The sequence below is a fragment of the Erpetoichthys calabaricus genome, chromosome 2 (genome assembly GCF_900747795.2).
Source record: "Erpetoichthys calabaricus chromosome 2, fErpCal1.3, whole genome shotgun sequence".
Taxonomy (NCBI): Eukaryota; Metazoa; Chordata; class Cladistia; order Polypteriformes; family Polypteridae; genus Erpetoichthys; species Erpetoichthys calabaricus.
The window spans coordinates 311,498,443-311,525,043 of NC_041395.2; the positions used below are offsets into that span (position 1 = coordinate 311,498,443).

Below are 26,601 nucleotides of genomic sequence, written 5' to 3' on the forward strand. Positions count from 1 at the left end.
AGATCCTAATACCTACAAATCCTAGAAACGCCCCTGGACCAATAGCGTCAATTTAAATAAATGGGTCCATCATGAGTTACTCCATTGTAGATATATTTGGATCTGTGGACTTAGAGATGGGACCCCAGCTTGCTCTCCAAAATCATTTACATATGTGTCTGCTTACTTTGAATGGAAATACCCCACTCTCAAAAATTCTTTATACAGTCATACAAAAAAGCTTGGGAACCCCTCTCAGCCTGCATAATAATTTACTCTACTTTCAACAAAAAAAGATAACAGTGGTATGTCTTTCATTTCCTAAACATCTGAGTACTGGTGTGTTTTCCGAACAAAGATTTTTAGTGAAGCAGTATTTAGTTGTATGAAATTAAATCAAAGGTGAAAAACTGGCTGTGCAAAAATTTGGGTACCCTTGTTATTTTGCTGATTTGAATGCCTGTGACTGCTCAATGCTGATTACTTGCAACACCAAATTGGTTGGATTAGCTCGTTAAGTCTTGAACTTCATAGACAGGTGTGTCCAATCATGAGAACAGGTATTTAAGGTGGTCAATTGCATGTTGTGCTTCCCTTTGACTCTCCTCTGAAGAGTAACAGCATGGGATCCTCAAAGCAACTCTCAAAAGATCTGAAACGAAGATTGTTCAGTATCATGGTTTAGGGCAGGGGTGGGCAAAGTCATTCCTGGAGGGCTGCAGGTTTTTGTTCCAACCCAATTGCTCAATAAGAAGTACTTATTGCTCAAGTAACACTTCTGCTTCATTTGTTGTCTCGCTCGTTAAGATTTTGAACCCTTATTGCTTATTTTAGCCTTAAACAGACGTATTCTCATTTTTTAATTGCTCCTTATTAGCAATAAGATGCAAATGACAAAAGAAACCAGCAGTTCTCTGTTTAGCTTGTTTCCTTTTACACCTGTGTGAATTTATCGTGCACTTTTAGTTAAATACTTGGAAGGAAAGTGAAGAGAAAAAAGTGAAGGACTGAGATTTACTCATCCATTTTAGTCTTGAAATTTGGATGATATCATTACAAAGGAAAATGACTTGACATAACAGAGTTAAAGCACTTGAAAAGCCATGAAATTAAATTATTGGCAACAATTAAGCAATTGGGTTGGAACAAAAACCTGCAACCACTGCGGCCCTCCAGGAAGGACTTTGCCCACCCCTGCTTTAGGGGAAGGCTACAAAAAGCTATCTCAGAGGTTTAAAAACTGTCAGTTTCAACTGTAAGGAATGTAATCAGGAAATGGAAGGCCACAGGTCTGGCAGGCCAAGAAAAATACAGGAGCGGCATATGCGCAGGATTGTGAGAATGGTTACAGACAACCCACAGATCACCTCCAAAGACCTGCAAGAACATCTTGCTGCAGATGGTGCATCTGTACATCGTTCTACAATTCAGCACAATTTGCACAAAGAACATCTGTATGGCAGGGTGATGAGAAAGAAGCCCTTTCTGCACTCACACCACAAACAGAGTCGCTTGTTGTATGTAAATGCTCATTTAGACAAGCCAGATTCATTTTGGAACAAAGTGTTTGGACTGATGAGACAAAAATTGAGTTATTTGGTCATAACAAAAAGCGCTTTGCATGGCGGGAGAAGTACACCACATTCCAAGAAAAACACCTGCTACCTACTGTCAAATTTGGTGGAGGTTCCATCATACTGTGGGGCTGTGTGGCTAGTTCAGGGACTGGGGCCCTTGTTAAAGTTGAGTGTCGGATGAATTCAACCCAATATCAACAAATTCTTCAGGATAATGTTCAAGCATCAGTCACAAAGTTGAAGTTACACAGGGGTTGGATATTCCAACAAGACAATGACCCAAAACACAGTTTGAAATCTACAAAGGTATTCATGCAGAGGGAGAAGTACAATGTTCTGGAATGGCTGTCACAATCCCCTGACATGAACATCATCGAAAATGTATTAGATGGTTTGAAGCAGGCTATCCATGCTCTACAGCCATCAAATTTAACTGAACTGGAGAGATTTTGTATGGAAAAATGGTCAAAAATACCTTCATCCAGAATCCAGACACTCATCAAAGGCTATAGGAGGCGTCTAGAGGCTGTTATATTTGCAAAAGGAGGCTCAACTAAGTATTGATGTCATATCTCTGTTGGGGTGCCCAAATTTATGCACCTGTCTAATTTTGTTATGATGCATATTGTATATTTTCTGTTAATCCAATAAATTTAATGTCACTGCTGAAATACTACTGTTTCCATAAGGCATGTCATATTTTAAAAGGAAGTTGCTACTTAGAAAGCTCAGCCAATGATAAACAAAAATCCAAAGAATTAAGAGGGGTTACCAAACTTTTTCATATGACTTTATATACAATACATTCACATCTGCAGACATTAAGGAGGAATCATTTAAGAAGCCTCCAAAACAGTACCGGCAGACATTTTCCTTAGTTTCAAGCACTAGGGAAAACAACACCATTTTATCTCTACATCAATTAAACAATGTGAAGAGTCAAACACACATCCACATAAACTGTTTGAAAATATAGTATTATAAATTGTGAATTTCCCCTTGGGATTAATAAAGTATCTATCTATCTATCTTATAAAAAGCATATCAATCTAGGAAACATAAATCACAGTATATAAACTTTATAATGTTTCATAATTAAAATAAAGGAACAAAGACAGACAAGTAAAGCATGCAAGATCTATTAAGTTGCATAAGCAAACTAATTGACATTATAAACAAAGCAAACTATTTTACTTACCACAAGTGTTCTAAGACAGAGTGTTCCTGCAGGAGCCCGAGGGTCAAGAGCAGCAACCAAATCCCAAACTTTAATTTTACTGTTATCAAAAACAAAAACAAAAAAAAGCAACTTTATATTCTCATAATTTTTTATATTTTATCTCAACCAACTCCAACACAACAACTTATAAAGGAAAGATACTATAGACAGCTCAACTATTTGGTGAACAGTTATTAAATCTTTATAACCACTGACATCAATATTTACAAAATGGTATTTTACATAACAACATAACTTAATAATTAACATCACAAGACTATTCACATATTTAGACTAATTATATACTATGAAGCGGTGATACCAGACTAGTAAGAGGCTGCACCAAGGGAAAATGTATCACAAAACTGGCACAGTCACAAAAGTGTATACCTACAGTATTGCCAAGCATCTATTCACAACTAGCTGCAGTACCACATCTGAATAACTAAAAATTTTACTACATTTTTTTTTTAAACCACTCATCATTTGGGCTAAATTCAGAAAAAGGTCTTTTTTAAAACAAGAAAAGAATCAGGGTGAAATAATCTATTAACCTATTAATATGTCAAATGGACATTAAAATAATATTAAAATAACAAAAACCTCCCCGGTTACTATGTAAATAATCAGTCTTCTTGAGAAATACAGGTTAGTGTCATCTGTATTTGAATGACAAGTAGCATGTCTCCTAATAGTAGACAGTGTGCTGACATTTTTAGAGAGACGTTTTAAGGAAAGGTTGTGTCAACTCACTAATTATTGAGAGTTGTGAGATGGTGGACACAGCACATGCAGGTAAGTGTTTTACTGTACTTGGTGCATGTTACATTAATGACCTTATAAACCTAAAATTGTTTGGGGGGGTTTGGGGAAATCGGTGAAACTAGAATTTATAGACAAGCATATCTTCCAGGAACCATGATTTAAGACTGGCTGTAAAATATGAAAAAGATATAATGAAAGTATGTATGAATATTGAAATATTTCCACTGTACACACAAAACATTCAATTAGTTCAAAGGTTATTTTCATATCTTAATAAAATCTGAGTATTATGGAAACACTTTAACCGATGGGTTGTTAAATTGATGGCTGTATGCAAAAAGATGCATCAGCCACACATAGCAAAAACTTTATAATTTCCTATACATGCAGTCATGTGAAAAAGTAAGTGCATCCTGTTAAATGTTTTTATATTATTTTTTTTTCTTTTTTAACATGTGGATATATCAAAATTTAATCATCATTTAAAAATATATTGTAAATGAGAAAAATAACAAAAATGAAAATTTTAACTTTGCAATAATTCATTCAACCATACCTGAACAGATAAGTCAAATCAGTCTGTACAAAAAGTAAGTACACCCTTGGCTCGAAGAGCTGATTGCCCTTTTAGGCAAAAACAACCTTAAGTAGACATTTCCTATTATCTGTCTACCAGTCGTTGACATGAACTGGGAGAAGGACCATTTTAAATAACCCCCACACCTCCAAAAATCTCAAAGAGATTCAAATCCAGGCTTTCACTTGGCCATTCCAGAACCTTCCATTTTATTCTTTTCAGCCATTCGTTGCTGGATTTACAGGTTTGTTTTAGGGGTAACTGTCATGCTGCAAATTACATTTTTGGTAGAGCTTCAATCTTCTAACAGATGGTCTCACATTATCCTGAGACACAAATTCATCTACAATATAGAATTCATATTTGATTCTTTACAATTAGTATCAGTTTCTTATGGTCAAATGCTGCTTTTGATAAACATGTCTCCTGGTACTGTGACCAAATAACTTTATCTTTACCTTATCTACCCAGAGCATGCCATTTTAGAAGTCCTAGGGCCTCATGTATAAACGATGCGTACGCACAAAAATGTTGCGTAAGCCCATTTCCACACTCAAATCTCAATGTTATAAAACCTAAACTTGGTGTAAAGCCATGCACATTTTCACGGTAGCTCAAACCCTGGAGTACGCAAGTTCTCTGCTTGGTTTTGCAAACTGTCAAAGCAGTACTACTATTCCAGTGTGGTTTCCCTTTCTTTTTTAGATCCACATCCCTGACGCGGCTTTATAAATACACTGAAATTAACTGCATATTGTTTATTAGTTTAAGGCATCTGATTGTAATTAACCTGTAACAATAAAATGGTCCACAGAATGGCCAAACTATTCCAAATACCATAGCTGCTTTAGCATTGTTACTCTCACTGCACCTTCTTCTTCTTTCCGCTGCTCCCGTTAGGGGTTGCCACAGCGGATCATCTTTTTCCATATTACACTCACTGCACCACTCGGAGCAGCTGATTGGAAAGAGAATTGTCGGTATACAGAATCAAGCACACGCTGCCTCAGCCATTCGCTATTTGAACTGCTCTCATCCGATAAACGCTTCAGAGCCTTTCCTGTACGGACCTTGCGGTTCAGAAACAGTTTCATCCCAAGAACTATAAATGCACTCAATCAATCCATCAACCACTCCTGTTTGTACTTACAAGTAACTTGCGATACAGTTATAATATTGCACAACCTGCGCCACTTTATAAAGCGTGTATTTACATATGAAGACGATATAATTTTTAAGATGAAATGCAGCAAAATATGTTTATTACATTATACAGATAAAATGTTAACGTCATTTAAATAACCAATGTTCCTTAAACGTTTTGAAGAATCGGCATTCTAAGCTTATAGATGGCTTAACGTCTATTACAGCGCTGATTGTGTGGTGATTGGTTACTTGGAGAAAGAAAAGGAAGGACAGGAATTGGGGGTTAGTACGTTTGAAAGAGACAGTACTGCTGCAATAAATTATTTCATCGAAGGTCGCGCACGGCGCAGCAAGCATCTTGCGGGAGGCAGGAACAATCTGTGGACGAGGCGCCTGCTCGTAACTATCACTGCTCCACCGTGTTCCCATGTTTAATAACATGCTTTAACTCCTATCATCATGAAAATTGTATCATGTTTACATCTCAGTATTTTAATTATTCAGAGAGCTGTAATATTACGAATATAATGGATTCTGTGTCCTGTCAGAGGAAGAGAAAGCCTGTTTAAGAAGCAGGTAGTGCACATAGAGCACATAGAAGATCAAATACAAAACAAAGCATTTAACATGCTACTTTAGTTACAATGGGATTTGAGAAACTAGTAAATGAAACGATTTTAAAATGAAGTTTATGATGTTCTACTTTAATGACAAAATAAACTATGTGATTAAAGTGGAAATTTCGAGATTAAAGTTGACATTTCATGCTTTTTTCCCCACTGTGTGCCTATTTTTTTTTTCTCTGTACCCTAATAAGCTTTCATTTGACACTCAGACGGTGGGCTACGACTCACCTTTTCACTGCGACTTTGATATCTGACTGCTTCTTTTTTATTTCGGGCACTGTGCGACTTTGTGAACTTGAACTTTTGAGTTTCTCTGACACTCTGTGTCACTCAATCAACTTCCTTTTGTTGATTATATCACTGTTTAAACCAACAAATAATAAGTTTTTCCTTGCCTCCACTTGGTATTCGCTGAAATTCTTCTATTTTCCCCTGTGCTTTTGCCATTGTATTTTCACAGAAGGCTGAGCTTAAGGACTAGTTATATTTATTTGCATATTCAAGGAGGCATAATTCTGGGAGGAGTTGGGGCGGGACAGCAGGCATGTGCACGCGCGTTACTTTTCACGCTGACCGGGATTTATGTAGCGGAAGAACGTGGAAGTTGGCATTTGCACAGATTTACACATCTGGATTTTTTGTGCGTAAGCACATTTCTGCTTTTGTCCGTACGCCATGTTATAGTGTGAATTCTACGCACGCCATTATACATGAGGCCCCTGGTCTTTGCTTCCTTAAGTCTTATCTTGATGATCCTTCTGGACAGCAAAGGTTTCTTCCTTGTACAACTCCCATGCAAATCTAATTTGTGGAGCCTCTTTCTAGACTCAAGCACTTTGACGTCAACAGTGGCAAGTACTAACTCTGGATGTCCTGAGATGAAGTTCTGCAGTTCCTAGAGACTTCCTCAGCATCTTGCATTCTGCTCCAAATGTGAACTTGCTGGGGCAGTCTGGCCTGGACAAGCTGACAGCTGTTTGAAATCTTCTTCATTTGTAGATCTTCCAGACAAGCAGAATAATTGATTTCCAGTTGTTTGGATATTTTTTTAAATCCCTTCATAGGCTCATAGTCATCTATAACACTCAGCAAAAATGAGTACACTCCAAAAGATTCTCTATCTGTAGAATTAATACTTTCTATGAGATCCTACATCATACAACAGTCCAGCAAAACTGGTTTATTGGTTGCAAAAAATATTTGTCAATACTAAAAATAAAACTGAATTTTTTTTTAACAAAATGATTTATGACCATGGTGCAAGAAATGTGTACACCCTAATGAAAGTCTTAGGAATAACACGATAAAATGCAAATTAACAGGTATTCAACATCAGAGTCTAATCAATTATCAGGTGACCACCAGAAAACTGACAATTAAGGGTGGTATTTAACAAGTAAATCCCCTCCCATTCAATGCTGAGAATAATGGCACCACATGGAAGAGAAGTTTTGCAATACTTAAAGTAATTTCTAAACAGAAAAATGGGCAAGGCTACAAGTACATTGGTAAAGCACTGCTAATCAGTCAGAAAAAGTGATTCAGAGTTCAAAAAGGATAGACTTGTAGCAAGATCATCACTTGAGCGTTTTGTGATATGAAGAGTTGAGGAAAAATCAGCATACAATTTCATCGCAGTTAGCTAAAGCAGTAGAAAGCCAAACTGGGGTGACTGTTTTCCGTGACAAAATAAGACGTACACTGCAGAGGATTGGCATGCAAGGGTGTTGTCCACGAAGGAAGCCACTGCTAAAGCCCATGCATAAAAAAGCCCATTTAGCTTTTGCCAGAGGCCCATGTTAACAAAGGTGAAGACTATTGGGACTCTATACTTGGCAGTGATGAGACAAAGGTAAATATTTTTGGAACTGTATGGCGTCGCAAGGGTGAGGAGTATAATGAAAAATGCATGGTACCCACAGTAAAGCATGGTGTTGGCAGGGCTCTTCTGTGGAGTTGGATGAGTGAAGCTGGTGTCGGGGAATTGCACTTCAATGATGGCATCATGAATTCACAGATGTACTGCGCAATACTTAAGGAGAAGCTGTTCCATCTCTCTGTGCCCTGGGTCACCGGGCACTCTTGCATCATGATAATGACCCAAAATATGCATCCAAGGCCACTGCTGCATTTCTATGGAAAACAGGGTGAAAGTGATTCAGTGGGCAAATATGTCACCCATCCTCGACATAACAGAACACCTGTGGGGGAGTTCTGAAAAGACAGGATGAGCATCATTCTCCATCCAGCATCCAGGCTCTGAAATAGCTCATTCTCCAAGAACGGAGAAAGATAAACATGGTAGTATGTCGCCAACTTGTACATTCTATGTCTAGAAGAGTTGGTGCCGTTCTTAAAGATCATGGAGGCCACACAAAATATTAGATTTGATTAAATTTGTTATCGGGAGTATTCATTTTTGCAACACTTTATTTGAATAAAATTTATTAATTTCTTACACTAATTATGTTTATGACCATGCTTTTATGTTGTTATTAAATATTAATAAAACTCAGTTTTGTCAAAATTCTGCTAATAGTTCTAGGTGTTCACGGAGAAACTAATAAAATTCTTAATTTAAAAAGGGGATGTACCATATAACCTTCTTTTTGTGGATTTAGAGTGCTCTTTCAACCTAGGCAGGGTGATAACAAGCAGTCCAACAACAAACAACAGACGAAAAAAAGTACATTTAAATAAATCAAATTCCTCCAAGATCCTCTGTAATGATGTTCTCATCATTTGTTCCTGAGGTGGTGCATCTGGTTCTAATTTTAGAGGTGCAATTATTTTTCCACATGTGATTTTTGTATTTATGATTATTTAAATTATACAATGAACTACAAAATGTAAATGTGGCAAGATGTTTACTTTGTTATATAACCTTACCTATAGGTATTGTTTACATGAAGATTAAATTTTGTTATGTTCACACTTTACAAAGAAAAAATACTTCATGGAATGTACTTACATACATTTATTTTTCATGATCTTTCTTCTAACTTTTCTTTTTCTTTGAGGGATAGAGGATTAATAACTCAAAAACAGTATTACAAAATTAATATTAGACACCAAATAAGCCTTAAAGTCCATCACACACTGCCCATTATGCTTCACCTTATTCCAATTAAGAACAGGGTTAATAAACTCCATATAATTACTCACTCCCAACCTGTGAGATGCATTAACTTAATGTCTCAACCTCAACAATCCAGGTAATGTGATTGCATTTTTAATTCGTTTTTTGTGCGCTTTTGAAACCCTTGTCCTTGTGCAGTGTGTTTAGATTAATATTTTCTTTACATAAACTATCTAAAATCAAATTCCATGCAACCAGTAGCATATTGAGAAAACAGAGAATGACAGTGTCAGTGCCACAAGAAAGTGATGCTAGCCAAGGTGTGAAATATGGGAGATCTGGGACACTGAAAATCTTTAATACTTAAAATTGCGTTTGTGTGGTGTATTTTTAAGGGGTGGGGTGTGCGGGGCTTGAAAACACATTTTTAAAAATGTTATGGTATGAGCATCACATTGCTTTTGGAGACTACCTTGGTGTGTAGCATCACTTAGATCAAGGCAATCACTAGGATAAAGTATCTACTGTATACTTTTCTCTGGAAGTCACTGTGGATTGCAGTGACAGTGACCAAAACTGCTGATATTATGATACCGACAGTGTTCACATTGTAGAGGAACACTAATTTATTCACAAAATAATGCTTCTGTGCTCTTAACTAGAGCTGCGGTGGTGGTCAGTGGCAAGGTCACACTATGATAAACTGGTCCATATCACCTAAATCCACATAATTAAATAGCCATTTCAGTATTCAACAAGCAATGTTGAGTTTGGGAATCTCATAAATAGATGCTGCTTTGTGTGTCATACTAGTCTGAAGTACACAGTGTTGCGTTTTTCTTTCCAGATTGCATATCCATATATCGTGTGATTCATTTGTTTAACATGTGCATCTCCTAATTAACAACATTCTGCTTAACTAAAGTACTATTTATACCATAGCACGATTTCAGTGTTCTCCGAAAAAAACCACTGACTAATTTGGGGTGCTTAGCACACTGAAGCCAACCATGTCACAGAAAAATGACTTTCTACTATCCTAGTTCATGGTCACCATTGTTAGAATGAATAACTAAAGAGGATCAATTTTTATTTTAAAAGTCCTTAGGACAATAGCCATTTCAAGCAACAGTTAATACTTACCCATCATATGCCCCACTAACAATCCTTTTATTATCAAAACGAATACACCGTACCAACTCTTCATGTCCTTCAAGTACTCTTAAACATGCTCCACATTCAATATCCCATAACCTGTATTAAGTCAAAAACATACATCAGCTATACATTCTGAAACAGCATGTAAAAACAATGTTTTAAGCGTAAAAATTTTTTAATGTTATTTTCCATATTTAAAAAAAAAACTTAAAACTTTGTCCATATTCAAAATGAAAACAAAAAAAAAACCTTTTGGGGCCATGTGGTGTAGTGGGTCCACAGCTCAACTCAAAAAGGCCACTTTTTAAATAAATAATCGCCGCCTTCGCGGCTTAGAGAGGGGGCGTAGTAGTGTGGCGGGAGCGGTTCCCGGGTGAATTCGTGATGTGGGCGGTCCTCGCTTAAGTACACAGGTGAGGAGTGATCCGCATCCGTAATTGATGCCGGGAGCTGCTATTTGCCACACCTGATCCATGTCCTTGTGATAAATAATAGAAGCGCGAGGCGGCTGGGCAAGGGAGAACTAAGAGAATAAACGGAGGTTAGAGGAGAAGAAGAAGGCAGGAAGCAGGGGGGAGAAAGCCAGTGTGTTAGCGAGCGAATGTGCTCTCTGTAGAGAGAGAAAGGCAGCTGGACAGTGAGCCCTCATCGGGTGTCTGGCCGGCACCCCGGGAAAAGTCGGTAGTGGTCGCTCCCACTGAGCATTAGTGAGGAGCAGGAGTGACCGGAAGGAGGATGGCTCGCCGCATAAGGCCAAGAAGGCAGCGGGATTTGGGACTTGGGTAGTAAAAGCACCAGCAGTAAGCACCCTGGTCTCTGGGGAGCCCAAGTCACGGTCTGGTGAAGCCTACCAGAGCCAGGGATCGGTGAGGTGAACAGACCGGCAGAAGAAGGCAGCAGAGAGAAGGTCAGGTGCAGGTAGGGTGGCTCCCCTGGTGCATAGCCTGGACAAGAGAAGCAGGGGAGTCACCAGTAGAAAGGCACCGGGATTTGTTTTAAAAGACTGCTTCCAGCCATTGTTTTAACCTCAGTTTTAAAAGGATTTTTTCTATCGTGTTTTAACCTCCACCTTTCACTTGTTTTTATTGGATTATTTATTTGAAGATTCTTGAAGCACTGCACTATTTATTTGTACACTTTGATTTTTGTTGTTTTTAATAAAAGCACTTTGCACTTTTTGTACCATCATCGCCTTGCTTCATTGTTGTGCCTCACTGTCCAGCTCATCGGTGACATTACCGACAGTGTAGGGTTCAAGGACTCCCAGAAGGAAGATGGGAGCATGGAGTGGAACCCGCATCATCACAGGCCATATCTTTCTAATAAAGGTTTGTATGTGTTCCACAATGCAAAATGATATTTACCTGATTGTATTGTCTGAGGAGCCACTGACCACTAGCCTGTCTCTGTACTGTAAACAGGCAATGCCACGCTTATGTCCATTTAGAGTTCGCACAAACTCGCAAGTGCTTGTGTTCCATACCTGGATGAAAAAAGAATATTAAACATATTAAATATAAATTTTTAAAAGCTGTCTTTTTCTGTTGTTTTAATACTTTTAATAATAACAGTAGTGCCACACACAGTATTATGTATTTTATATATATATTTTTATTTAACAGGACCAAATCTAGACTTCAATGAGAAGGAATTAGCTGGTTTCTTAAAAAAAAAAAAAGTCAGTTTTTCTTTTATCCTTTTAATATCTAGTTTGACCCACTTTCCTATTATCATTTTTATGCTGTTTTCAGGCAGCCAATTTCACTATTTAATAAAGGTATTTTGCTACAGTTAATGGGATTGTCTCATCATTATGTGAATGACTTGGGAGTATGATAGAGTTGTCTGGTTCAACTTCACATTTTAACACCACCATTATTACAATCCATGCATTCATCTACTTTCTAAACCTGCCTAATCCAAATTTAGGATTACACATGACTGGAAACAAAATGTTTTACTGCACAATTTTTGAAGATAGCAGTAACTGAACTTAAAGCTGTCATAAATCAGAACATATGAGCACAGTGTAGTCTCTCTATTATATAAAAAAAAAATCCTTTGACACAACAAGACGTTTTGGAGACAAAACTTTTTGGAAGAGATTTTTTTCAAGTCCCGCGAGACGAGACTTTTGCCTTATGATTTTTTCAACTCACGCCCTCCTCTCAAACATTTTCAAAGACCACGGTCCTCTCAACTCTGTGGTCCCGCAACAATTAAAGCTACGACAAGTTCAATTTCGAAGAAACAAACAATTCGGTCAGGTACATATTTATGATCACAGAGAAGCGATGCAACATGGAATCGAAAGAGTTAAACAATTGGACGTATTAGAAATTATAAAGCCAATAATGGATACAAATCCATATGTCCAAAAGTATCGGACTTTACACGAAATGTATCTGCAAAACACGGACAAAGAAGTATGCTTGGATTTCTATATGAATTCAAAAGCTCACACTCGCAGTTATATAAACCAACAAGTGGCGAATTGTCAGCGATAATAGTTTCGGAAGACGGAGATATTAAAGACAGAGTTGATATTCATATTTATCTAAAAGCAAAGCACAATTTGTCGTTTCTGTCTAATAAATCACCTTATTCTGATCCTTTACTCTTTCCTTTGCTTTTCCCTGATGACGAAACAGGATGTTCGTATAATATGAAACACATGAAATCGAATAAATTAATAACACCCACGCAATATTTCGGGTCAAAATTAGCGATACGTCCCAATATATTTAACACACTTCTGTCATCTCAATGTCTATCGCAACATTTCATTATTAATGCGTATGTAAAAGTTGAAGCTAATCGTCTCTTCTTTATTAAATCGAATCAAGCAAAACTTAGAACAGAACATATGCAAGGTCTCATTGATTACGTTCAGATTTCAAATATCAATAGTTCAGACAAATTCAAAGTAGGTAAAGCAGTAATATTGCCATCATAATATCAAGGTAGTCGAAAAGCAGTGCAACAGTTATATCATGATGCAATGGAAATATCCCAAACTATCGGTCGGCCAGATTTATTTATTACAATTACTTGCAATCCACAGTGGCCAGAAATTCGTCGATTCTTGAGAACAATGCCATCGGCTACATTGCCTCTGGATATTCCGAAGTAGATTGCTATATCAAAAAGTCTTACTTTTATTGAAAGAACTCGAAACGGTGTTTGATCAAATCAGAGCATACATTTACACGATCGAAATTCAAAAAGGGGGTTTGCCTCATATACATTTATTGCTGATGATGTAGATCGGTTTGTCTGTGCTGAAATTCCAAACAGAGAAACCTATCCTGAATTATGGTACAAAGTCATTACACACACGTCTCACGGACCTCATTTAAAAGATTCAGAATGTTGGGACTCAAAAGAAAAAAGTGTTTAAAGAACAGTCGGTTTATTTATTAAGAAAGAAACGATATTCATTCACGGGCAGTTATAAGTTGCGTTTTCATGATGCAAGTCCAAACACAGAATCAAAATTCAATGAGAAATTGAAGAAAAGTTAATTCCAAATATTGTTTTTACTGAAGTTTGAAAGTAAAAGTGAATTTTTAGAAAGTATTTGCATGTTAATATCAAAAGCAAACAGAACAAATATCTATAACGCAATGAATATCATAATTTTCTTTCAATTTATTACGTTTTACAATTTTTAACTATGGTTAATTACTCACTGAAATGTAAAATACTTCTGTAATGCATATGTAACAATTCCCAAGAAAATAATCTCTTTAAATTATACATATAGGGTTAAATTATACAGGGGTTGGCGAGCAAAACGAGCAGGGGGTGGAGCCCCCTAGTAATTATAAAACTTCTTTTCTTGATTGCCACCATCAGCACAATGCTCATTACAATGATTTTGAGAAGTAACGCAGAAAGTTGTGCAGGCTGAAAAGTTTTTTTTTTTTGTTAAAACTAGAATCCAGAAAACTCATAAATAGATATGAACATAGTCACATGAATATCTTAAAAACCTGACAAATACAAGACTCATATGTATTTGTGATGTTTTTCTATCTACATCCGGAAAGTATTCACAGCGCATCACTTTTCCACATTTTGTTATGTTACAGCCTTATTCCATAATTGATTAAATTCATTTTTTTCCTCAGAATTCTACACACAACACCCCATAATGACAACGTGAAAAAAGTTTACTTGAGGTTCTTGCAGATTTATTAAAATAAAAAAATTGAGAAAGCACATGTACATAAGTATTCACAGCCTTTGCCATGAAGCTCAAAATTGAGCTCAGGTGCATCCCGTTTCCCCTGATCATCCTTGAGATGTTTCTGCAGCTTAATTGGAGTCCACCTGTGGTAAATTCAGTTGATTGGACATGATTTGGAAAGGCACACACCTGTCTATATAAGGTCCCACAGTTGACGGTTCATGTCAGAGCACAAACCAAGCATGAAGTCAAAGGAATTGTCTGTAGACCTCCGAGACAGGATTGTCTCGAGGCACAAATCTGGGGAAGGTTACAGAAAAATTTCTGCTGCTTTGAATGTTCCAATGAGCACAGTGGCCTCCATCACCCGTAAGTGGAAGAAGTTCGAAACCACCAGGACTCTTCCTAGAGCTGGACGGCCATCTAAACTGAGCGATCGGGGGAGAAGGGCCTTAGTCAGGGAGGTGACCAAGAACCCAATGGTCACTCTGTCAGAGCTCCTCTGTGGAGAGAGGAGAACCTTCCAGAAGGACAACCATCTCTGCAGCAATCCACCAATCAGACCTGTATGGTAGAGTGGCCAGACGGAAGCCACTCCTTAGTAAAAGGCACATGGCAGCCCGCCTGGAGTTTGCCAAAAGGCACCTGAAGGACTCTCAGACCATGAAAAAGAAAACTATCTGGTCTGATGAGACAAAGATTGAACTCTTTGGTGTGAATGCCAGGCGTCACATTTGGAGGAAACCAGGCACCGCTCATCACCAGGCCAATACCATCTATACAGTGAAGCACGGTGGTGGCAGCATCATGCTGTGGGGATGTTTTTCAGCGGCAGGAACTGGGAGACTAGTCAGGATAAAGGGAAAGATGACTGCAGCAATGTACAGAGAAATCCTGGATGAAAACCTGCTCCAGAGCGCTCTTGACCTCAGACTGGAGCGACGGTTCATCTTTCAGCAGGACAACGACACTAAGCACACAGCCAAGATATCAAAGGAGTGGCTTCAGGACAACTCTGTGAATGTCCTTGAGTGGCCCAGCCAGAACCCAGACTTGAATCCGATTGAACATATCTGGAGAGATCTTAAAATGGCAGTGCACCGACGCTTCCCATTCAACCTGATGGAGCTTGAGAGGTGCTGCAAAGAGGAATGGACGAAACTGGCCAAGGAAAGGTATGCCAAGCTTGTGGCATCATATTCAACAAGACTTGAGGCTGTAATTGCTGCCAAAGGTGCATCGACAAAGTATAGAGCAAAGGCTGTGAATACTTATGTACATGTGATTTCTCAGTTTTTTTATTTTTAATAAATTTGCAAAAACCTCATGTAAACTTTTTTCACATTGTCATTATGGGGTGTTGTGTGTAGAATTCTGAGGAAAAAAATGAATTTAATCCATTTTGGAATAAGGCTGTAACATAACAAAATGTGGAAAAAGTGAATACTTTCAGGATGCACTGTAGTTAGCAGTAGAATATTTATGATTTCTTTACCTCTAAACTTCCAGATCTAGTATTGCTAAATTACAGTGGGAAAACCTCTGCATTCCAAAAAAAAACAGTACATTTCTCAATGAACTTCTAAAATGAACTCTAAGCCTCTGTGTTCATTGCCAGCCTTGTTTGTAGCAGTGGTAGAACATAATTAACACAGCACTTGCATGACAAAGCAGCCATTGCAAGAATTAAAATTTTGATCTGAATGTTCAAGAATTAAACACCTATGTCCCCACTACCTTACAGAACTTGTATTCCACCTGAACATTTACTGCTTTTCACTGATGTTGTACACTGCAGAGTTTAATTACTGGGGATAGTCAGTCCAATGAAGTAGGACAGTTGGAATCTGGAATTACAGCTATTTTTTCTATTCCTCATTAACTGTAAGCTTTAAAAAATTGACAGTACTAAGTAAAAACAATGATATATCTATATTACTATGTACTGTATATTTTACATGGTATTGTAGCTTATTGAAAACCCTTGGAGTAACTGGTATATGAGTCTTTACATTAAATGATACAATATGTAAAAAGATTTTTTTTTTTTTTTTAAGTCCTCTTCTCTTATCATTCAGAAATTATCTACTTATAGGCATTTTAGGCAGTATGCCAACCTCTCACTTTCCAAGACCGCATTAAACAATCTGGATATAAGCTCTGCTGCCATCTCTCCTGAACACCTCCATGCTTCCAAATGTATGTCATATGGACAAACAGCCTTCCCATTCTTCATGTCCTTATTTCGTCCTTGCTAATCTGTTGCACTTCCTGGTTCACTATCTCTACATCATCCAATCTTTTCTCTCTCTCTCTATCATTGTCTTCATTCATCAATCTCTCAAAGTACTCTTTCCATCTATTCAACATACTCTCCTTGCTTGTGTGTAAGTTTCTATCACTATTCTTTATCACCCTAAACTACTGCTCAACTTTCCCAGCTCGGTCCCCCTGTCTAGCCAATCAGTACAGGTCCTTTTCTCCCTCCTTAGGGTCAATCATACGACTTACTTTAGCCTTCACCACCTCTCTCTTCACCTTATGCCTTATATCTCCTTGTACTCCTGTCTACTTTCTTCATAAAAGTAGAAACGCATATTTTCTGCAGTCTCTTTAGAAAAAATCAACATTCAGACTGAGTTACACATTTCATACCAGGATTTCATTAGTCACCATCACATGCTTTACAAGTTTGAGCCTAAACTGAAGAGGGGACCACAGGAATGAAAATGACTTTAACTGATTTGGCAATTTTTTTATTAAGTTAATTAGACAAATAAATTTTGTGTCTGGAAATGACAAAGTTTGCAGTTAAATCAAAAAGAAATACTGGGGGACCTAAAAGCAACAAGTTCTTATACGGCAACCATACATATAGGAACACTTGAAGCAGCTTTATAAATGGTAAATGACCAACAGACAAATAAAATTTCTCAAAGCAGACAAGACAAACTGGTTATTAATTAGAGAAAATTTTTGAAAGTATGGGAACCCTTCAATTTTCATGTCTCAGAGATCTGTTAAGTGGAATGTCAATTCCTGTGTTCAAAAAGTAAACAGCTACGGCAACAACAAGACAGCTTTAGTGTATATAACAAGAAATTGAATTCTACAAAATACATAAATAATACAGTTAACTTGTGGTATGGTGAATTTTTACATGCACTGGCAACAGACCAGCCAAACAGAACATCTGTGTAAAATACAAAAGAAAACCATTTTGTTTCTCTGTGTGGCCATCTTATTTCCAGGGGGTGATCAAAAAGTGCTGATTTTGCAGTCTACCAAAGATTTGCTCCCATATAGTAAAAATGTGAACTGCACATCTCTGGGTAGGCCTTTCTGGCAGTGTCTTAAATTGGTTTCAGTCTTTTTTAACATGCAGAAAATTCTTCATTAGTTGTGATGATTGTAGCAAAGGGATCCATGATATTGCATATGGCATAACATAAGGATCTGTTCTGGGCCCACTGTTATTTTCAATGTATATGCTCCCATTAGGCCAGATTATTTAAAGAGCAGATTTCAAACATTTACTTCAAACAAACTGTTTAAAACAGAAACACATTTTGCACATCACTGGATAGAGGAACGTTCAATGTTTGGTCCTATTGTCCTTAAGGTTGCATTCACTCAATAAAAGCACCATGGATAGCTTGACAAACATCACAACGGTTGACCATGTCTTGCCACACACGAGTCAACTGGTCCCTAGTTACTGAATTCACAGCTTCCTCAATTCGAGGTCACAAATCTTGAAGATTAGCTGGCATAGGTGGAACAAACACTCTTTCTTTAATGTACCCCCATAGATAAAAATCGCAAGGGGTAAGGTCCGGGGACCTGGGAGGCCATAGACAATGAGCAAGATCTTTTTGTCCACCTCTTCCATTCCATCGTCTTTGAATAGTGTCGTTCAGGTAACACAGGACCTCCAAGTGGAAATGATTCGGGGCACCATCTTGCATAAAAATGAAGTAATTTGAATCTGCTAGAAGTTGGGGACACAACCAGTTTTGTAGCATGTCCAGGTATGAAAATCCAGTCACAGTTTGCTCCGCAAAAAAGAAAGGTCCATAAACTTTGCTTGCAGAAATGGCACAAAACACATTTACCTTGGGTGAGTCTCTTTCATGTTCAATGATTATGCAAGGATTTTCATGCCCCCAAACTCTAACATTGTGGCAATTAACCATGCCAGAGAGAAGGAAAGTTGATTCATCCGAAAAAATTAGTCATTTGGGAAAATTGTCCCCTTCCATATCCTCCAGAATTGCAGTGCAAAATTCAAACCATTTTTCATGATCGTCAGGATGCAATGCCTGTACTAACTGCAACTTGTAAGGCTTCATATGCAGACACTGTCTAAGAACACACCATACCGTTGTTTGAGGAATTCAAGTTCAATGCTTGCCCGTGATGTGGATTTCCTAGGGCTCCGTTCGAACACACCTTGGATATGCTAGACATTTTCATCTGATGTGCGTGGACGACCACTGCTTTTACATTTGTATATGCAACCTTCTATGAATTTTTTATGCCACTCGTAAAATTGCTTATGACGAGGCGGGTATTTGTTGAACTGTCGGCGGAATTCACGTTTCACTTGAACAATGGACTCACACATTGCAAATTGCAGCAGGCAAAATGATTCTTTTGTGGTGTTGTCGCCATTTTACTATAAACGAGAAAGAGCTCAGTGGCATTCACTGGTACTTTTAGGTGGGCATTTATACTTTGAACTTTCCTCTATCCAGTGATGTGTGGAATGTGTTTCTGTCTTACACAGTTTGTTTGAAATAATTTTTTGAAACCTGCTCTTTCATTTTGAATAGCCTGGTATATAACCTCTAATAACATATGCAAAATTCTGAGAATTTAAATCACGCCTTTCTTCTTAGTTGGCTAGATTACTGTAATACACTCCTAACTGATCTACCTAAGAAAGACATCAATTGTTTTCTGAACTAACTGCAACCAAATGCAGGAATTTTAACCAGAAAAAGAAAATCTGAGCATATCTCACCAGTTTTAGCATTGTTATATTGGTTACCCATGACAACTTTAAAATACTACTAAGAATGTATAAAGAATTAAATAATTTTCCTCCATCCTGTATTTTGGAGTGCCTGTCCCTCTACATTCCAAGTTGTAACCTTAAATCTTCTAAAAGTGGCCTGCTTATAACTCTTAAGAGCCAAGCAAATGTGGCCTTTTGCTATTATACATCAAAACTATGGAATACTTTATCAATAGAGATGCCAGGCTAATACTGTGGGGAATGTTAAAAAAACACTCCTAAAATCATGTTTTTTTAATATTTCTTTTTCGTAGCTTTGTTTTAGCTCTACGCTTAATACCCTTGATATGCAGAGAATTATCATTCTCTTCAGTGTGTTTGCAATCATTATTAATCATTACTTTTCTCTGTTTTCTTTTTCCGGTTCTTCTTCTTTGCAGCATGTGATATCTGAATAAAAGCAAATAACCCAACTTGTCACATGACTCACTGTGCCACATCCTCTAACCACTTTGACCTACATCTGTTATATCAAAATGTGTTATAGAAATAAATGTTTTTAAAGGGAATCACTATAATTCAATTACAATAAAGAAAGTGAAATTCTAAGCCATTTCCAGCAAGATCACGTGTATAATAATGCTAAGGATACAGTCTAAATTGGTTATAGACCTTAAAAAGCCCATATAACCAGTTAATATTGCTATTTGTGGAAGTCAATCAGGGAAAAATCATCCCCCTTTTCCTTCTGACATTGCACATGTTGCAAAGACTACAGTGTGAAACTATAGATTCAAACTGGTGCCACACCCATCCCATTCTGTACATGTAACTACCACCTATTCCTCAAGTTTGAAGGGCTACTTCCATGGGACACATTAAACCAATGATTAACGACAAGAAGCCAGCTTTAGGCGAGTGGTTGCACAACAACAACAACAACAATTATTTATATAGCATGTTTTCATACAAATGATGTAGCTGTGCTTTACAAGATGAAGAAAGAAAAAAGAAAAATATAAAAAATAAGATTAGGCAATCCTAAGTAACAAAGAATAAAGTAGGGGCCAGGAGGACAGAAAAAAATATCTGCAGGGGTTCCAAGGCCACGAGACCGCCCAGCCCCCTAAATGATCTAATTCAGTCCTCATGGTTTTCAGGCTTCACGTGTAAGAATTAGATGATGATGGTCATGTGGACATCTGGCCTTCAATCCATCAATGTAGGGACTGCATGGTGCTTTGATCAGGTGGTGGTGGCACAGATTGCCACCACAGAAAACCAGTGCAGAGCCATGATAAAAATGATAATTAAATGCATATACAGAATATCACGGTTACACTAAAATAAAGCTATAAGAAAGCCATGGATGGATGGATGGACAGATATGATACTGTTCAGTGGATTCTCCATGATTGACAGGAGCCTGCTCAGCACCTGTTGCTCCGCCACAGATGTCAAACTGTCCAGCTCCGTGCCTACAATAGAGCCTGCCTTCCTCACCAGTTTGTCCAGGCGTGAGGCGTCCCTCTTCCTTATGCTGCCTCCCCAGCACACCACCTCGTAGAAGAGGGCGCTCGCCACAACCATTTGATAGAACATCTGCAACATCTTCTTGCAGATGTTGAAAGACGCCAGCCTTCTAAGGAAGTATAGTCGGCTCTGTCCTCTCTTGCACAGAGCATCAGTATTGGCAGTCCAGTCCAGTTCATCATCCAGCTGTACTCCCAGGTATTTATAGGTCTGTACCCTCTGCACACAGTCACCCCTCATAATCACGCTGTCCGTGAGGGGCCTGGGCCTCCTAAAATCCACCACCAGCTCTTTGGTTTTGCTGGTGTTCAGTTGTAGGTGGTTTGAGTCGCACCATTTAACAAAGTCCTTGATTAGGTTCCTATATTCCTCCTCCTGCAGCCCATGATAGCAGTGTTGTCAGTGAACTTTTGCACGTGGCAGGACTCCAAGTTATATTGGAAGTCCGATGTATATAGGCTGAACAGGACTGGAGAAAGCACAGTCCCCTGCGGCGATCCTGTGCTGCTGACCACAATGTCAGACCTGCAGTTCCCGAGACGCACATACTGAGGTCTGTCTGTAAGATAATTCACGAACCATGCCACCAGAAATGAATCTACACTAGCGTCCTTCAACATCTGCAATAAGATGCTGCAGATGTTCTATCAGACAGTTGTGGCGAGCGCCCTCTTCTACGCGGTGGTGTGCTGGGGAGGCAGCATTAAGAAGAAGGACGCCTCACGCCTGGACAAACTGGTGAGGAAGGCAGGCTCTATTTATTGGCACGGAGCTGGACAGCTTGACATCTGTGGCAGAGCAACGGGCGCTCAGCAGGCTCCTATCAATTATGGAGAATCCACTGCATCCACTAAACAGTGTCATCTCCAGAGAGAGGAGCAGCTTCATCGACAGACTGCTGTCACTGTCCTGCTCCACTGACAGACTGAGAAGATCGTTCCTCCCCCAAACTATGCGACTCTTCAATTTCACCCGGGGGGGGGGGTAAACGTTAACATTATACAAAGTTATTGTCTGTTTTTACCTGCATTGTTATCAATCTTTAATTTAATATTTTTTTTTTTAATTTTTTTTTTTGGTATCAGTATGCTGCTGCTGGAGTATGTGAATTTCCCCTTGGGATTAATAAAGCATCTATCTGTCTATCTACCTACCTACTCCCATCTCTGTCAGCTTGTCCCTAAGGAGCAGAGGTTGGATGGTGTTGAAGGCGTTAGAGAAGTCCAGAAACATAATTCTTACTGCACCACTACCTCTGTCCAAGTGGGAGAGGGATCGGTGTAGCATGTAGATGATGGCATCCTCCGCTCCCACCTTCTCCTGGTATGTGAAATGCAGAGGGTCGAGGGCTTGGCGGACCTGTGGCCTCAGGTGGTGGAGCAGCAGCCGCTCCATGGTCTTCATCACATGTGACATCAGGGCGACAGGCCTGAAGTCATTCAGCTCACTAGGACGCGATACCTTTGGGACTGGGGTGATGCAAGATGTTTTCCAAAGCCTCGGGACTCTCCCCTGTTCCAGGCTCAAGTTGAAGATGCGCTGTTGAGGACTCCCCAGCTCCAACGCACAGGCCTTTAACAGTCGAGGCGATACTCCATCTGGACCCACTGCTTTGCTGGCACAAAGTCTCCTCACTCAGCTCTCTGCTTACCTGGGCTGCTGTAATTGTGGGTGGGGGAAAACTCTCTCCTATGCTGGTATCAGCAGAAGGATGGGTGGAGGATGCAGTACTCTGAGGTGAGAGTGGGTTAGGGTGGTCAAACCTGCTAAAAAAATTGTTCATCAGGTTTGCTTTCTCCCCGTCTCTCTCGATGGAGGCACCCCGCTTCGAGCTGCAGCCAGTGATGATCTTCATCCCATCCCACACTTCCTTCATGCTGTTATTCTGCAACTTTTGCTCCAGTTTTCTCCTGTACTGCTCCTTCGCCGCCCTGAGCTGGACTCGGAGTTCCTTCTGCACGCGCTTGAGCTCATGCTAATCACCGCCTTTAAAAGCCCTTTTCTTCTAGTTCAAAAGGCCCTTGATGTCACTTGTAATCCATGGCTTGTTGTTAGTAGAACAGCGTACTGTTCTTACTGGAACTAGATTGTCCATAGAGAAGTTGATGTAGTCAGTAGTGCACTCAACAACCTCCTCAATGTTCTCACTATGTGACCCCTGCAGGAAATCTCAGTCCGTAGTTCCAAAGCAGTCTCTCAGAGCCTGCTCTGCCTCAGGGGACCACTTCCCGAATGAGCGTGTGGTTGTAGGTAGCTCCCTCACTCTTGGTTTGTAGTGAGGCTGAAGCAGAACCAGGTTATGATCTGCTTTCCCAAGCGCAGGCAGCGGGGTGACGCTGTATGCGTCCTTAACGTTTGCATACAGTAGGTCAATAGTCCTATTTCCCCGGGTGTTACAATCCATATACTGGGAGAAGGCAGGTAATGTTTTGTCCAGCGTCACATGGTTAAAATCTCCAGAGATTAGCACAAGCGCCTTGGGGTGCTGTGTTTGTAGTTTAGCAACAGTGGGGTGGATGACGTCACATGCTATCTCCACGTCCGTGCAAGGAGGGATGTAAACAATAACAACAATGACGTGTCAAAACTCTCTGGGCAAGTAATAGGGATGCAGACTTATGACCAACAGTTTTAGCGATGTTTCACAAAAACACAACAAACTGCATTCTCTGTAGTTCCTGACATTTTTCACCAGCGCAGCCAGTTCATTGATCTTAGTGCTAAAGTGCTAAACAAAGTGCTGAAGATGACTGCCAATTCTATGAATAAGACATATTGGTGCCTTGAAAACAGGGGACCCATGTTAAAAAAAGTGTCATTTCTACATGGTGTGGACAAAATGTATGCAAATACACTTAAATTAAAGAGTTAAAGGTGAACTAATTACGTCTGGATTGTTTGATTTGTAATTTTAAACTGTGGAACAGAGGGGTAAAGGAAAAATGTGCGTTACCCCCCCCCCCCCTCAATTATTATGGATAGCACTATATATATATTACATATATTAATATATAATAGATGAATGTAGATGATAACATATTATATATATATATATATATATACACATACACACACACACACACCCCCATACATACATACATACATATACAGTAAATTAAACGCAGCCAGTTCATCGATTTTATTTGGTAGTGAGTTCACATGGGTTTTTAACAGTTTTTTAAAATGCTCCACTGTAATAGCATGATGAATTTCTATTGGTAAGCTATTTCAGATTTTAGGTGCATAACAGCAGAAGGCTGCCTCACCACTTCTTTTAAGTTTAGCTCTTGGAATTATAAGCAGACACTCATTTGAAGATCTAAGGGTATGATTTAGAGTGTATGGTGAGACACATTCCAAGATATGGGATGGAGCGAGATTATTTAAGGCTTTGTAAACAGTAAGCAGTATTTTAAAGTCAATTCTAAATGGCACAGGTAACCAGTGTAGTGACATCAGAACTGGTGAGATGTGCTTGGATTTCCTTTTCCGAGTTAAGATTCTAGCAGCTGCATTCTGCACTTGTTGCAATCAATTGATGTCTTTTTTGGTAGTCCTGAGAGGAGTGCGTTACAATAATCTATCCGACTGAAAACAAAAGTGTGAACTAATTTTTCAGCATCTTGCAAAGTTATAAGGCATGTAACTTTTGCTGTATTTCTTAAGTGAAAAAACGCTGTCCTGGTAATCTGATTAATATGTGATTTAAAATTAGGTCAGAGTCAATAAATACCCCTAAATTCTTTACCTCTGTCTTGACTTTTAAGCTTAATGGATCAAATTTATTTCTAAAACAAGGTAGAAGAAACATTTTACTGAATAGCATAAAAAAAAAGCTTACAGACATACAGCATTAGACTACACTATGATTGCATATGTAAAAACAATTGATATATTAATGTTGCAACTAGTACTAAAACAGTACTGAACTACTGAATTTTTAAATGGTACTATACCAGCATTATGTAAAATTTGATGATCTTATTAAATGAAAATGTGACTAAAATAGCTTTACATTGCCTATTTAAAATTAAGCTCTGTATCTTTAAAAAATGGCACGGAGAGCTCAGACGAGGCATGCTGATTCTCTGCAAGATGTATATGGAGTTAGATGCCTACAAAATGAATACTACTTGCACACCATTGGCACTAATATACAGTGATCCCTCGCTATATCGCGCTTCGCCTTTCGCGGCTTCACTCCATCGCGGATTTTATATGTAAGCATATTTAAATATATATCGCGGATTTTTCGCTGTTTCGTGGGTTTCTGCGGACAATGGGTCTTTTAATTTCTGGCACATGCTTCCTCAGTTGGTTTGCCCAGTTGATTTCATACAAGGGACGCTATTGGCAGATGGCTGAGAAACTACCCAACTTACTTTCTCTCTCTCTCTCTCTTGCGCTGACGTAGGGGGGTGTGAGCAGGGGGGCTGTGTGCAGCTGCTTCCTGAAGGACATGCTGCACAGTGCTTCGCATACTTAAAAGCTCAAAGGGCACGTATTGATTTTTGACTTTGTTTTTCTGTGGCTCTCTCTCTGTCTCTTCCTGCTCCTGACAGAGGGGGTGTGAGCTGCCGCCTTCAACAGCTTTGTACCGGCGGTGCTTCACATACTTAAAAGCCAAAAAGCCCTATTGATTATTTTTTTTTGACTGCTTGCTTTGCACTCCTTTGAAAAGGAAGATATGTTTGCATTCTTTTAATTGTGAGACAGAACTGTCATCTCTGTCTTGTCATGGAGCACAGTTTAAACTTTTGAAAAAGAGACAAATGTTCGTTTGCAGTGTTTGAATAACGTTCCTGTCTCTCTACAACCTCCTGTGTTTCTGCGCAAATCTGTGACCCAAGCATGACATTCTAAAAATAACCATATAAACATATGGTTTCTACTTCGCGGATTTTCCTATTTCGCGGGTGGCTCTGGAACGCAACCCCCGCTATGGAGGAGGGATTACTGTAACTCTATAACACTTCTGTGCCTGTGTGACCAGCACAAGAACAAAATAATGCTAGCTGAGCTGTTGCACAAAGGCTGATTTATACCTCTGCACCGAGCCTACAGCGTAGTAATATGCATTTGCTATGTTGTCAACAGCTGTTTATACTTGTGCATTTTGCCACAGACACATGCGTGAACACTGGTTAGCAGAGTTTGTAGCGTGCAAGAAAAGTGAATGATCCATTAAGCTGCAGGATCAACACTACTCTTGGTACACATCTTGTTACGTAGATGAACGTATTTGTCCCTCACATTTTTCCATACATTCGCCAACTTCTAAACCAGAAGATGCACAGAAACGAATTTCAGGAAATACATATAGTTACCAAACTGGCAAATCAGAGTCGTTGAAGTCTGTGTAGGGTTTGCATTGATGCAACGTGTAGCCACATTTTTAATGAGGCATGCACCAGGCTACGCCGCAGATATGCCGTAGGTGACACAAAATACTATGTAGGCTCAACGCAGAAGTACAAATCAGCCTTAAGTGATCAGTTCAGTTACAGACAAATCAATGGAAATAGGTGATAATGTTACTTGTTGATGTGGGCTGCTGTGTCCATGACTGTTAATCAACTGTTGAAGAGATGGACAGGATTCATAATGGGAGGAAGAAAGGCCGGTGGAGGCATTGTGATTCTCTGTGCAATGTTCTCCTTGAAAACCTTGGGTCCTGGCACTTATAGTATGTGGATGTTACTTTGACATGTACACCCTACCTCAAGATTA

At 39.0% G+C, this 26,601-nt stretch overlaps 1 protein-coding gene across 4 annotated transcripts in view; it reads right to left on the reverse strand.

The window, feature by feature from the left end:
- The window catches only part of LOC114647259 (beta-TrCP), a 268,372-nt gene that overhangs the window by 15,221 nt on the left and 226,550 nt on the right, over positions 1-26,601 (reverse strand). For 2 of the 4 annotated variants that reach the window (XM_028795911.2, XM_051922177.1), the window contains 3 exons: positions 11,491-11,609; positions 10,112-10,222; positions 2,755-2,833 (listed from right to left, as the gene is read on the reverse strand). In XM_028795911.2, the coding sequence (XP_028651744.1) occupies positions 2,755-2,833; positions 10,112-10,222; positions 11,491-11,609 (309 nt within the window). Of the gene's footprint in view, positions 1-2,754; positions 2,834-6,775; positions 8,023-10,111; positions 10,223-11,490; positions 11,610-26,601 lie in introns of those variants that run through there. The other 2 variants (XR_007934027.1, XM_051922178.1) reach the window with 2 other exon arrangements.